General features: G+C 41.4%; 1 protein-coding gene across 3 annotated transcripts in view; it reads right to left on the minus strand.

Annotated features, from left to right (window-relative positions):
* Window positions 1-9,133, minus strand: part of TCP11L2 (t-complex 11 like 2) — a 38,363-nt gene extending 29,230 nt beyond the window's left edge. The window contains exons 1-2 of one of the 3 annotated variants that reach the window (XM_012772763.3): window positions 8,789-9,124; window positions 1,320-1,511 (exon numbers count right to left, since the gene is read on the minus strand). In XM_012772763.3, the coding sequence (XP_012628217.1) occupies window positions 1,320-1,476 (157 nt within the window). In that variant the 5' untranslated portion in view covers window positions 1,477-1,511; window positions 8,789-9,124. Of the gene's footprint in view, window positions 1-1,319; window positions 1,512-8,788 lie in introns of all 3 variants that reach the window. The other 2 variants (XM_012772767.3, XM_012772769.3) reach the window with 2 other exon arrangements.
* Window positions 9,134-14,680: the final 5,547 nt, after the last annotated feature.

A 14,680-nucleotide genomic window follows, 5' to 3' on the forward strand; every position in this document is an offset into this window, starting at 1 on the left:
ACAGAAACCTGAGGCTGCTATTCTTTTGCCAACTCTGCCTCAAAATTCTCCTTAAAAAATGTATATATTCTCTGGTCCAATAATCCAATGATAGCCAAAGGAATTTCTAAAAAGGCTTTATGCACTAAGATGTTCTTAAAGCACTATTTGTAACAGAAAGAAAGAAAGAAAGAAAGAAAGAAAGAAAGAAAGAAAGAAAGAAAGAAAGAAAGAAAGAAAGAAAGCAAGCAAGCAAGCAAGCAGGAAAGAAAGAAAGAGCAGAGCAAAGCAAAATGTCCAATGATAAGTCAATGGCTAAATAAATTTATGGTTAAGTAAATTTAAATATATTCATTTCATGAAGCAGTAGAGAGTCATAAAAACAATGTTTCAAAAATACAGAATCATGAGTAAATGTTTTAGTTATAATACTAAGTGAAAAGAGTCCACATATATATACACACATATGTCTATGTGAAGGATAAAGATATGGCAATGCACCGCCAGCTGTCATCTTTGGGTGATATTATAGGCAATGTTTTCTTTTCTCTATATTTATGTATTTTCCAAGGTTTTAAAAATGAGAATGTATAAATCTGAAATAAATGCAAATGAACAAATATTTTAGAAGTGGACATTTAATCATAATTAAACATTAGTTGCTTTATCTTGCATTTGTTTGTCAGTTAAAGGTGTTATACTTCCTAAACAAAATGCCAATTAAACAACTAGGAAAAAAAAAAAGACAAACACACCTGCTTTCCACATCTCTACTTTCCACATACAAAAAAGGAAAAAGATATCTTCCTTTGCTGTGGCCTCTCTTTTAACTCTTTCTCACACCCTTAGTGTAGTAATTCTCTTGGGTACCTTTCTGGGGTGAATTGCACAATAATTTTGAAATCAGCAAGAAACCCTATAGATTATTTCACTTCCTTCCTAACCCTTGAGTGAAAGCAATTTTCCTTCAATGTAAATCAGAAACAATCAAAAAAGACCAATTTTAATTTATCCTTGAGGATGGTCCAAGAAGTAATTGCAAGGAGTGGCTTTTTGCCATTTGGAAGAAATAACAGACAGGGTTGAAGTCCTGATTTATGGTCAAACAAAAGCAGATCAGAGACAATGATTAAAATAAAAATTGGCAGGTTGTAAACTTTAGTGGCTATTTATTTCTGAGAATTTGTCCAAGAAAGCTGTAATGCCTCTGCAGTGCTATTCCGGTACATCTAGGAAGGAGGGGAAGTCTGTTGCTCTTAGTCATTTCTGAGTTTTCAAATCCAACACACAACTCTAGAAGTACTCCCACCACCCCAGCCCCAGCTCCCCTGTCGGCTCACAAGCAGGAGAGCTGGATTTGCTGGAGGAGTTGCTTGTGAAGCTCTGCCTGGAACACTCATAGTCACTGAGTGAAGCCATGCTTTCGGAAAACCGTGAAGAGTCTGAATCGCTTGTCTGGTCCTCTCCCACACACTGCTTCTCACCATTGAAGGGCATTTTCTGTCACTTAAGTATGGATAAAGAGACAGCACCTGCACAGACAAATAGACCTTGTGTCAACATTCTGTGGTACTTCCACTGGCAGCGCCAATGCTTCTTCCAGTGTAGACAGCCATACCCACAAATGTCACAATGTTGGAAAGGCCCTCAGAAGATGACCTTGTCTTTACCCCACCATGAGGCCATTAAGATGGCCTTCCAGAAAAGGGATTCCACAGCCATAGGTATGAGTTTACTCAGGACGTAACCACTGTAAATGTGGAGCAGCTCTAAGTAATGACAGATCCATAAAAAATAAAACAAACCAAACAAACAAACACACCACAAAACACACACTCTTCCCCCACCCCAGGATTTCTAAAACATATGAAGGTATGAGTGCGGGGCTCTGGAGTCAGACTGCTCATTCTGTCTTTTTTTTTTTTTTTTTTTTTTTTTGAGACAGAGTCTCGCTTGTTGACCAGGCTAGAGTAAGTGCTGTGGCGTCAGCCTAGCTCACAGCAACCTCAAACTCCTGGGCTCAAGCAATCCTTCTGCCTCGGCCTCCCGAGTAGCTGGGACTACAGGCATGCGCCACCATGCCCGGCTAATTTTATATATATATTAGTTGGCCAATTAATTTCTTTCTATTTATAGTAGAGACGGGGTCTCGCTCTTGCTCAGGCTGGTTTCGAACTCCTGACCTCTAGCAATCCGCCTGCTTCAGCCTCCCAGAGTGCTAGGATTACAGGCGTGAGCCACCGCGCCCGGCTTCATTCTGTCTTTTGTCATTGGGCCTTGTGGAGGTCACTTAACCACCTATCTCACGAGTGAAACTGTCCTAAAAGACTAATCTAATAGGGTTGCCAGAAGATTGAATAGGATTAATCTTTCTTTCTTTTTTGTTTTTGTTTTGAGACAGAGTCTTGCTCTGTTGCCTGGGCTAATGTGCAGTGGTGTCATCATAGCTCACTGCAACCTCAAACTCCTCAAGCAATCCTCCGGGTTCAGCCTCTAGAGTAGGTGGGACTGCAAGCACATCCAGCCAGAGTTAATGGCTCTTCTCTTTGCACATCTGGAGCTTATCTCCTGCGGCTCCACAAGAGCACTTAGTCTCTTGTACATTTTCTTCCCATGGCCACTTCTGAATGTCCTTAATAAGGCAGAGATTGTGTCTTGTCCACTACCAGTGCCAAGTATATGACATGTATTCATTCAGTGTCAGCTAAATCAGAATAACTGAATCCCATTCGGTACAGCTCCAACCAGAACATTTGCAAGCTGATATCACTACACGTTTACAGGACTGGGACTGCCAAAGTTCAAGCCCTAGAGCAAAGAATCTACTGCCTAAGCCTGTCTTATTTGATATAAAACTCAAAATTCCCAGGTCCTTCTCATACTTTTATTTGAACACCTTAAAGTCTATTTCCCTTCATTATTTGTTTTTAGTCATTCTCTTGTAATGTAACAACTGTGCTTAGTATGCCCTTGTCTTAATTTTTCTCTACTATAGCTGCTTCAAACCAGCTTTGGCTGATTTTCCAAGTAAAAGTGAATAAATGCTTTCAGCCATGGAAATTTACGAACTAGCTTAATAGTTATAACTATCCATTTCACTTTTCTACTGCTGCTGGACAGCATGCTTGGTAGATTTCTTAATTGTGTTTAACAACGCAGAAAAGTATAAGATTTAAAAAAAAAAAAAAGCTCTGGGCTAGGAGTTGAAATCCAGGTTTTGGGACCTGGCTTTACCATTATATCGTTGTGTGACTTTATGCACATGATTATCTGCTCTCTTTGCCCCATGTTTCTGAGAGGGTTGGACCAGTTATAAGGTTTCTTTCAGTTAGAAACTGCTAAGATGCTCAAACCCAGAGTTCCAGGAGGCATCACTATAAGTTCTGAGAAACCAAATGGCAGGCATGCTCAATAACAAACAACTACACTTTCTGGCAACAATTCACTGGAGGTAGAAGTCCTAGCTCAGCAGCTGCGACAGAAAATTTAAAAGCTTCAAAATGTTTAGGAACTCCTATTTAGTTGGTAGAAGCCTCCGCATTACAACCATAGTGTATACAAGCAGAAGCCTATCTTTGGAGCAAAAATGCTCATTATTACTTTATTAAGAAATTGCCTGTTTCCTCATATAGACATACTAATAATACCTAACTCATAGGGTTGGTGTGAGATTTCATTTTCATACATGGAAAGTGCTTAGAACAGTCACTGACAGAGTAAAAATATACAGATGTTTGCTATTATTAACTTTTTTGTTTGTTAATGTCATCACCTCAAGAATTAAAAAACTCCGGAGGGAAGAACAGTTTTATGTCAGGATGATGAAAGCATGTTCCTCGACATGGCTAGTAGTTAACCTAGGACAGAACTCTAGCACTTGTTTGAAATATAGAAGCCAAAAGCAAATGGCACTGTGAATGGTCTTCTGCAAGTTCCTTCACACCTGCTCTTACCTTTCTTGGTCTCAAGTTTCCAAATAAGTCATCTGAGGAGAAAGCTACTTGATTCAGAAGGCATTGAGAGTAATTAGACTGCTTTTAAAACTATTTTGGATTTTCTCCTGGACTGATAATAATGAAACCAGGCTGTTTCTTTAAGAAAGGTAATTATTCTTATAAAGACAAACTTAGGTCTATCTAACTAACCTTCACCATTGCAACTCACAAGTAAATCAAAGTTTTCAGGGATACCACATCTTATCCCACCTAGAGGATTTAATCACTGGTCAAAGGTGAAGTAAAAGATAAAGACAGAAGATAACTCCAAGTAAAGCCTCTAATACTATAGAGCAGGGGTCCTCAAACTTTTTTAAACGGGGGGCCAGTTCACTGTCCTTCAGACCATTGGAGGGCCGGACTATAGTTTAAAAAAACTATGAACAAATTCCTATGCACACTGCACATATCTTATTTTGAAGTAAAAAAACAAACAGGCAGAAACACCCGTATGTGGCCCGTGGGCCGTAGTTTGAGGACGCCTGCTATAGAGGGTCATTATTCAAAGAAAATAAAGTACTGTCATATTCACATTTTTTATTGTATTGTTCCTGTCATTTTATGATAATAAATACAATGTCATTCCTTCTGAGGCCAATGCCTGGAATGCAGCCGGTACTTAAATATTTATTGTTGAATAAATGAATGGATGAATGTCACTATGACAACTGACATTTAAGAGGGGAGGGAATGGTACAGGGACCTAAAGGGGCTAGTCCTATGACTCACGACAGGTAGAGAGGAGTTTGGTTTTTAATTTTCTTGTGATTCCTCAGCTTGTGTCCAATTTTATTTCCTTTCTGTAGCAAACTCTACCTGCAAATGGTCCTGGACCGATTCAGGATTGCAAAGGTACGCCAATGATAATACATGTGTCGCTGAAGCAGTGAGAACATGCAGGCAGACTGGGTTCTTGATCCTGGCTCTTAATATTTACTGACTGGAGAGAGAGAACTTACTTACCATTTGTAAAATGGGGATAATAACAGTATTTACCTTGTTGAACTGTTGTGAAGCTTAGCTGAAACAGTCTTCTATTTCAGTACTGAAATATCAGAACTTAAGCTCCTAGTAAGTATCTAACAGATGTCAACTATTATTCTCATTAAAAGAAGTAATGAATTTCAAAAATGTCAATGTCAGAAAAAACAAAGAAAGACTGAGGATACGCTCCAGATGAAAACGCACTTGATAACTGAGTGCAATAGTTATTCTAGACTGGATCCTGTACTGGAAGAAAAAAATGCTATAAAGGACATTATTGGTCAATTGATAGCATTGTTACAATACTTGCATCTGCTGTCTATATGCCAATGTTAAATATACTGAAGTTGAAACACACCATGGTTATGTATTTAGGAATAAAAGGCCATGATGTACGCAACTTTCTCTCAAATGATTCAAATGAAAGACAAAGAGAGAAAACAATAGAGCACATGGAAAAAAATGTTAATAGGTAAATCTGAGTAAAAGGTAGACCACAGGGTATTCTTTGTACTATTCTAGCAAATTTTTTTTTAAGTTTGAAAGTACTTCCAAATAAAAGTTTAAAAGAGAAGATGGAGTGCTGAACTGAAACTTCAAGATTCTAATTCAGGATAGTACAGTGTCTTGCAGTTTTAAAATTTTGATTTTTCCCACCTCTGTGACAGTTTGAATATCATTCTATAATAAAATCTCTTCTAAACAATCTAACTTGTCCCAGCATCCTTCAACAGTGCCTAAAGAATAAAACAGGAAATAGGCCAGAGCCCTCCCTCCAGAAAAGGCAAAATAATCCCTTTTAAGAGTTCACCCCGACATGGTTTCCCTTTCCCTAAACAGTCTCATGGCCATGGTTTACAGCCCTCTGTGATCTGACCTCTGCCTACCTCATTCTGTACCACTCTCCTCCAACCCTTCATAATCCAGACACAACAGCCTTCTTTGGGTTCCTTCAACATGCCAAACTTCCTACTTTGGAGCACTCTGCACCTGCTATTCTTTCCCCCGGAATGTTCTTTTTCCTGACCTCCATGTGGTCGGCTCCTTGCTGTCATTCAGATTTGAAATTGAATGTCACAATTTCAAGGTGATCTTCCCTGAGACCCCCACTCACAGCATCTAAATGAGCTATATAGAGCTTAGAACACTGCCTGGGTAGAGTGGGAGCTCAATGAATATCACTGCATGAACAAATTATGTCACTCTCCTATTATTCATAAGATAACCTGAGTTTTCCTTCTCTTCTGCTTCCCTCACATTGCTCATATTCTCATTGTGCAGTCACTTAAAGTACTATAGTTATTGTTTGCATAGCTGTCTCCCCACTAGATTTTAAGCTGTTTGTGGGAAGAAGCTATGTCTCCCCTCTCCAATTCTCAGTGCCTACCTCAATACATTTCTGAGGTACCAATAATTTAGACTAGCAAAGATTTCACAGTTCCAGGAGCCTAAAGAAACTATTACATTGTGTCTTTCCACCCTCTTAACACTCACTAATAGAAAATAATAACAATTAGAGCTAACAGTCACTGAGTGCTTATCATGACCTCAATAATATAAGTACTCGATAACTGTTTTTATGATAAGTACTTTAAATATTTTATCTCCTTGAATCCTCATTACAACCTGTTAGGTAAGGTATTCTTATTATTCCCATTTTATAATGAGACCTTGAGACTCAGAAAGGTTGCATTACTTGCCCAAGGGTTCACAGCAACTCAAGCCCATGCTCTCTACTGCTCTAGGATGGCTGGAGGAAATTTGGTGTGCTGCTCATTCTTTCCACTCCTATTCTTCCAGATCGATCTATCCATCACCATGTGGACACTTTCACATATGGTAGCAAGCTGACTTTATCCTGGAATAGCTGCTTAAGTGCTATTTCATGAAGGACATTACTGAAAGAGTCACCCAAAATGATTTTTAATCACTCCACTAGAGTGACTGAAAATCCTCTAGCAGGAAGCTATTCTTTAATCACTGCAAAATCCCTAGGTAAAACCCAAATATTATCAAAAGGGTTAACTGCTTATAGCTAGTATGAGTCATAAACATTTTGGAATAAATTATTCAGATTATCTAGCAGGGCCCTAAGGAACAGAACCCATCCAATTAAGGTTACCTCATGGAAAAGAGAAATTTCAAGAAATACCTACAGGGTACTACCCTTCAAGACCATATCAAGGTCAGGTGCAAGGACAAGCATTCACGTATGTATAGTAAAGGGCAGGAAGTCAGAGGAGCTCTGAAGAAAAATATGCAGACAATGTAGAAAATTTCTATCTTCTGCAAAATGCTGCTTTAGAACCAGTCCCAAATAGCAGTGCTAAAAAGTCATTCATCCACAGCAAAACAAAAAGAGAGACAGATACATACAACAGAGAGATAGATGCCTGCACCATTCAGCTAGACAATACTGGTCTTCATCAAGTTAGAACCAACAAAGAGCTGGATAAAAGTCAACAAACCAGTCACTGTCTACAAAGCAGATGTTCACTCTACACATGGTATGACAGCACCAGGGAGAAGGATTTCTAGGCATTTTTCACACTTGAAAGCACTCTCCTCCCACCCCTGCTGGTCTGTTTTAGTACCTGTTTTTCCCCCTCTGGGGCCCTCAACCCCTCACATAATGGCAATGAAGCTGCTTCCACACATGATTGGGTATCTTCAATTCCTAAAGACAGAGAAAAACGCTGTGGGCAGACAGGGAGCCTCCTAAAGTGGGAACCACTGAGATAAACTCATTATCAACTGGCAGATAGGAAGAGCAAGGTCTCTGGCCTGGAAACCATGGGTGCTGAGAGGCCCACTGGGGAAAAGGACAACTTGTCCAGTTTTTGTACGGTTAAAGTAGCAGGACCAATATCTAAAGATTTCCCAGACTTAAGTCATTTGAGTACCACTCTTCACGACTGTTTCCATCCCTACCTATAATTTAGGAAGCACGTTTCTTTGACAAGATTTTGGCATTTTAAATACGTTTATTCTGAAGGGAAAATTTATGTCTTTGTGAAATCGCTCATTTAATGGAACAGATTTTCCTAATACTAACAAAAACACATAACTATGTTCATCCACGTGCCACGTCAGATCGTCACTGTTACCCCCAGTGGCGTCACCCACAGTAGCAGCTTTGGAAAGCACAAGCCATCCCTGAGAGGACAGGGTTCGAGCCCAGCCCCGACGAGCGTTTCTCCACCTCTGCCACCTAACGGAGGGTCCCCCCAGGGGACTCACCAGGAGTCTGCACCCTCCCGCCCACGTCCTCCGGCAGCCCCTCCCCTCCCGGAGACCGCGTTTCCTGTCAAAACAAACCCTTGAGGGAGGGGACGGCGGCGGCAGAGACCAGCGCCAAGGAAACCCTGGCAACAAACCCAAAACACACACTGCGAGCCCCGCCCGGCCCCCACGCTGGGTCCGTCCGCACTCCAGCCGGGCCGGGGGACGCGGAGGAGGCGGCGACCCCTCCTGGAGCCCTAACCGAGGGAAGCCGCTGGCACCAGCCCAGCAGGGGGTAAACAGCAGCGAAGCACCCCGACCCCGCCACCTCCCGGGCCCGAAGCCCGAGTCCGCCGACACCCGCGGCCACTAGGCGCCCGCGCCCCGCTTCCACGCGGGACGGCGGTTCGAGGTCAAACAAGGGGACGGGGACTGGGGGGTGGCCGGGAGCAAAGAACCGGGCTTGACGGCCCCTGGCCCCGCCGTCCCAGCACAGAGTTCCGAGACCCGGGGGAGGCCCTTGAGCTGCTGGGGGAGAGCTGTCCCCTCCGCCGGCCCTGGCCCGTCACCTCAGAGCCGGCGACCCCTCCCCCGGGATAGATACGCACCGGGTCCTACAAGCAAACAGGAGGAAGAAGGCGACTGAGTGACCCTGGGTCAAGGGTCTCTGGGTGTCCCCTCACCGAGCACAGAACAACCCACTGGAAAACTCACCAGCACGGAGTCCCCCCCTCCCCATGCGGTATTTAAAGGGCCCTGAGGGAGCCTAGGGAGGCAGCCACCGCGCGGCCGTCACAAGACCGGCAGGCAAGGGGACGGCGGCGCGGCGGAGCCAAAGAATCCTGGACATTTGAGCCTCCGATAGCCAGGTTCTCACAGATTCGACGTCCTTGACACAACGCTTTTCTCATGTTCGGATCAGAGAGGCTGAGGAAAGCTTGGATTGGAGAGTGTTTGGGATGCGAAAGGGAACGGCCCCCCCGCGCGCCGCGAGTGGTGCGGTCCGGGGCTGCTAGGGGCGGGGAGAGAAGTGTTTACGGAACTGGGGCAGCCGCGCCGCCCCGAGCGCCGGGCGTTGGGGGCGGGGCCTGTCGGGGCGCTGGGGGCGGGACCGAGCGGGGCGCTGGGGGCGGGGCGAAGCCGCCTGCAGAGCTAGTGGAGGGCTGGACGAATAGCCTGGGGACCCGGGGCCCACCACCGTGCACAATGTCGCAAGCTCCCGGCTGCCCGTGGAACATTTAGTGCCGGCACACCCCTTATCTAGACGGCGCAATCCAGGCTCGGTGCCCACTCACACCGTCCACACTTACAGAGACGACGCACCAACAAAGTTGCTAGTGGGCTTTCCCACGCACATCAGCGACTAGCCGCGTCATCTTCGTTTGTGTCTACGCCTCCACTTAAACACAGGTCCAGATTTGCACCTGGACGGGGCGATTAGCTCCTGAGAGTTCCACCCACCCAGGCTTTCTGAAGACTTCGTGTGCATGCAAAAGATAAAGCGTCTTACTTCCTCTAGTGTACTTGGCAGCGCCTATCTCTGGGCGAGGTTTCAACATTGGTTAATGTAAATAACCAGTCCCAGGAAGCTCTGTGCGGTCAGGCCTTCTGTTCAGCTCTTGTGGGCGTGCACACCACATCAAAACCATGTCTTCTGCCAGGTGTAAATTGGTACAGTATTCCTTGGAAGATAGTTCCAAGTGGGAATGTTAAGTGAATTTTGTATAGACTGAAGTTTTTTTGTTTAGTACTGAAATCATATCTGGATTGTGGAGGCAAATTGGCCACCACCATTCTAGAAAAACACAAAAAGCAGTATTTTAAAGAAGCATAGAAAGCCAGTTGTCCAGTGGTTACAACATAGACTTCTCTGGGATTCAAACTCTGGCTCTGACATTTACTAAGCACGAGATTTTGGTCAATGGAGAGAACAATGATAGCTATCTCATTGGGTTTTTGTGAGGATAAAATGAGGCGTTCTTAGCAGTGTACACTGTAAGCACTTAATAAGTGTTAGTTATTGAAACTATTCAGCAAACCACTCTAATCAAACTTAACTGGTGATGTGTATAAATTGTATGTGTCACCTTTTGCCACTCTTTTCTCTCTTTTCCTAAAATGCACAACCTGATACTGATCAAGAGATTGAAGGGAAAATGCTGTCCCCGCCCAGGGTTCTTTCCTACAAACATGCTCTTGTTTACATCGTTTGTTGGAATAAGCAATCAGGATGACAGAAGCCTCCAATTTCAATTCTTGCCAAATCACCACCACCACACAACTGCCATCACCACCCTAAGAACTCCACAATGGAAAAATTAGCCAAAAATATCCCCCAAACTCTGTGACAATGACTCATTGCAGCACTGCTTCCTTTGTTGGCTTTGTAGGAACATACTAAGTATTGTTTTGTGCTAGGATATAACTTGGAACAGGTGAACATGAGTCAGGGTAGTTGTCCATTCTACCTGGGTGACCAGCTGCTTGACCCGAGGCATGATACTTCTTTTAAAGCTCAAATACGTGACTCTCAAAGCCACAAGGAAGCAATTTTTGTCAAAGCAAGTTTCAGCATGTGCTGGGGTGAGAACCTTAAGGTGGAGGAGGTGGGGTAACATCAGAGACCCAAGCTGGGAGGAGAACAGATCCTGGAAACAATCTTCTATTATTTTGACGTTAAATAACTTGCTGTCTGAAAACAGTTTGGTGAATTACCTGAACAACTGCCCTCAGCCTGGCTTGAGTATAAAAGCACTTTGAAAAAATAGTCCTGTAAAATATCAGGCAGTTCCCTTAAAAATCAGGCTCGTATCACATCCTTTTCAGAGAGCTCAAACAGTCATAAAATTAAATCCCACCTGCTCAGGTTATGTTCATGACCTTCTGGAAAAAATAAATTTGCCTGAGAAGTCAACATCTTAAGGAAGTAAAATAATTAGAATTTTGTTTGAAGAAGACTCATTACAACTAATTTTTCTAACTTACCTTTTGTGAACTCATGGTAATACAGATTGTTTTTCCCGTATAAATTACATGATAGACCAAATTTGGTCTATCACCCTTGGCAAAAGCCTAAGGGCAGATCAAAATTTTTGCTTGGCAGAGAATTATAAATACTCATTTTCTTTTCATACATCTGAAATTTTAGTTTTAAATTACAACAAATCCTTGGGAAAAAATCATAAAGTCCAAAAGTATAATCATAATATGGATTACAATTGCAATATGTAACCTCTTAACCATTTAGCAACTAAACAAACAAGCTAAAAACAACAACAATAACAACAACAAAAACTGGATGTATCCCAGGTCTTATGAACTATTTATGAAATTTGGAAGACTAATTTTGGCTGGATATGATTTTGACCTTGTATTATCCCTTTAGAGCCTAATTCCTCACATAAGATATGACTCCATTGTGAGTAAAAAAAAAAAAAAAAAAAATGAAATGTGTCTCTTCCCTACCCCTCTTAAGGTGCTAGAGAAAGGGCCAAAAATCAGTATGGGGGGTTGGGAGAGGTAACGCAATAGAAAACAGAAGGAAGAAAAAGAATTTGGCTATTATACATACTGGAGAATTGGGCCCTGAATGTTAAAAAATTAACTGTATACCTTCTGCTCAACTTTACTGTGAACCTAAAACCGCTCTAAAAAGTAAAGCCTATTTTTAAAAAAATTAAAAATTTGCCACACCTTCTTGGCAAATTTAGTTGTTTTTCCTTTGATCTTGAAGATAAGGTAGATTTAGGTCATTGACCACTTCTGACTATTAAATGATGCTTGATCAATTTTCCAAAGCACCAAAAACAATTTCTCCCTGACTCTACTGAACTGAATTAGTATAAAATTAGAGGTCATTTTTCATTCTAAATGCTTGTACTCTCACATGTAGACACTGCCCAGACTCTGACCCTGTCAGAGACTAAAAAGACAAATATTCTTAGTGCCTCTCCTGACCCCTCCGTGGGTCCCTTCCACTGGCCACTGTTGTCCACTGAGAAGCAGAGAGGAGAGTGAGAAGCAGCAGTGAGGACAACCCTAGGCAGGAATTGGGAGGGGCCAAGGAGAGCTGAAGCTCAAAGGAACACCTATGGGAGGCCAAAGATGCAAAGGTTAAGTCCCCTGACCAAGATGGTCACTCTCCTTAGCCCATGTCTGGGCCAGCAGGCCATCAATCATTTCTTAAGTGCTTTCATGGATGAACATTTAAAATCAAATGGAATGCCCAATGGAGTGGAGAAGAGCTTCTAAAATAAGACACAAAATCCAGAAGACATGAAGGAAAGATTAAGAAATGTGACTCTTTTGATACAATGTTCAACATAAACATATGAGTTACAGAAAAATGATTATGGGATGATAAGATTAATGCTAGAGTTTACACTAAAGACAGTATATATGTATTTTGTATATATGAAATACATAGAAATGGACTAAAAGATACTCTCCTATTTAGGAGAAAAGCTAGGAAATGTTCCTGATTTATTCTTTATATATTCAAACAGTTTATTTCTTTTACAATGAGAATGTATTCATTTATGTTAGTAGTATAATTTCACACTGCCATATAATGATACTACTATTATTATTGTATGTCCTCCTAAATATACCTTAGTAGAGGTAGGCTGTTAATACTGCACATTCAGTAACTTTCTCCTCTCATTTTTATTCATTTTTGAGAAAGCCATGACAACAAATGGAGTTTTTCATATAACATATATAAAGGAATAGATTTACAAAGGCCTCTCACTATGGTATGTCAAAATTATCTATGCTGGGTGGGGGAATCCTCACTTTTTAAGTTGTTCTCTTTAAGACCTTTTCTTAGCTGAAGTATGTGGATTTTACTTTCATTTTAAACATGTTTTTACTCTAATTTCTGATCTCTAAGGCCTTTGTTTTTTTCTAACAAAAAATTGGTCAAGTGCCATTTCCCCAAGTGGTATGGGACTTAAATAATTATACTACGTTTCCAGGATGAAAAATTGAGAGACTTGAACATTCAGATGCTTGTACAGTAGTTTTTACATGAGTTCCTGGACATTCTAGTGGAAGGTATTATATTAATAGTAGGGCACTGAGGGTTTGTGACTGACCAAAGGGATACTCAACAGTGACTCATTCACTTGGCAGGTCAAAAATAGAAACCAGACGAATTCATTTCAGTGCTTCTCTACACACACACACACACACACACACACACACACACACAAACACACAGTGTCACATGCAAAGTATTACCTATTGATATAATTATCTAATTTCTATAACAATATGTCAGCAAGCATATCAACACTGTACCAACTACATGCCCAAAGTATTTGTAATCACATTCCATTACTCTAGAAGGGTGCCTGGACCAGGTACCAGGGTGGCAGCACCTTCTAGAAAGCAAGAAGAATGGAATGTTGCTAACTATACTAAAATATGAGGCTGTTTATGCTTCATGTAATTAACATTTCTGGCCAATTCCCTGAGAGGGATCCCAGGCCATGACATTGTTTACATTACAGGAACATCTACTAGTACATAATCAACAAATCCCTGAAAAACTGGGTACAACAGTATAACATAATTATACAAATAAATTTCAGTGCTCAAACTGAATTCTCTTTAAAAATTTTTTTTAAGAGACAGTGTATCACTCTGTGGCTCAGGCTAGAGTGCAGTGGCACTATCATAGCTCACTGCAGCCTCAAACTCCTGGGCTCAAGGGATCCTCCCACCTCAGCCTCCTGAGTAGTTGGGACTAAAGGCATATGCCACTATGCCTGGCTAATTTTTCTTATTTTTTGTGGATATGAGGTCTTGCTATATTGCCCAGGCTGATCTTGAACTCTGAGTCTCAAGGGATCCTTCTACCTTGGCCTCTGAAAGTGCTGGGATTACAGGTGTAAACTACTACACCTGGCCTGAATTCTTTATTTAAAAGAAGGCTACTATGATTATACCTGTGAATTTTTAAAAATGACTTTTTAAAACTTACCGATATTACATAGATCAAAATATTCAAAGAACTAATCAATAAAGATGCAAAGTAACTATATATAATAAGGAAATGCAGTATGGTAGAAAGAGTGGGCTTTGGATTCAAACAGACCAGAGGGTTCGTAGCCAAGTTCACAACTCACTGTAAATATGCCCTTGTCTTTTTTTTTTTTTTTAATGGTACAACTAGTTTGGGAAATGCTCTCAAAGTTTCTTATAAACTAAACATATATTTCCCAATGACTCAGTAATTCCACTTCTAGGTATTGATCAAAGAGAAAAAGAAACATAGTTCACAAAACACTTGTGAACTATAGAAGATTTTTTTCATAATAACCTCAAACTGAAAATAGTCTTAAGTGTCCATTAATAAGACAATATACAACAAACTGCCTTATGTTCTTACAATGAAATACTATCAAATGGTTAATAGGACTACATTACTGATACAAGCAACCACATGGATGAATCGGGAAAACGTTATGCCTGAGTGAAAGGAGGCTTACACAAAA

The sequence above is a fragment of the Microcebus murinus genome, chromosome 10, assembly GCF_040939455.1.
Source record: "Microcebus murinus isolate Inina chromosome 10, M.murinus_Inina_mat1.0, whole genome shotgun sequence".
NCBI lineage: Eukaryota > Metazoa > Chordata > Mammalia > Primates > Cheirogaleidae > Microcebus > Microcebus murinus.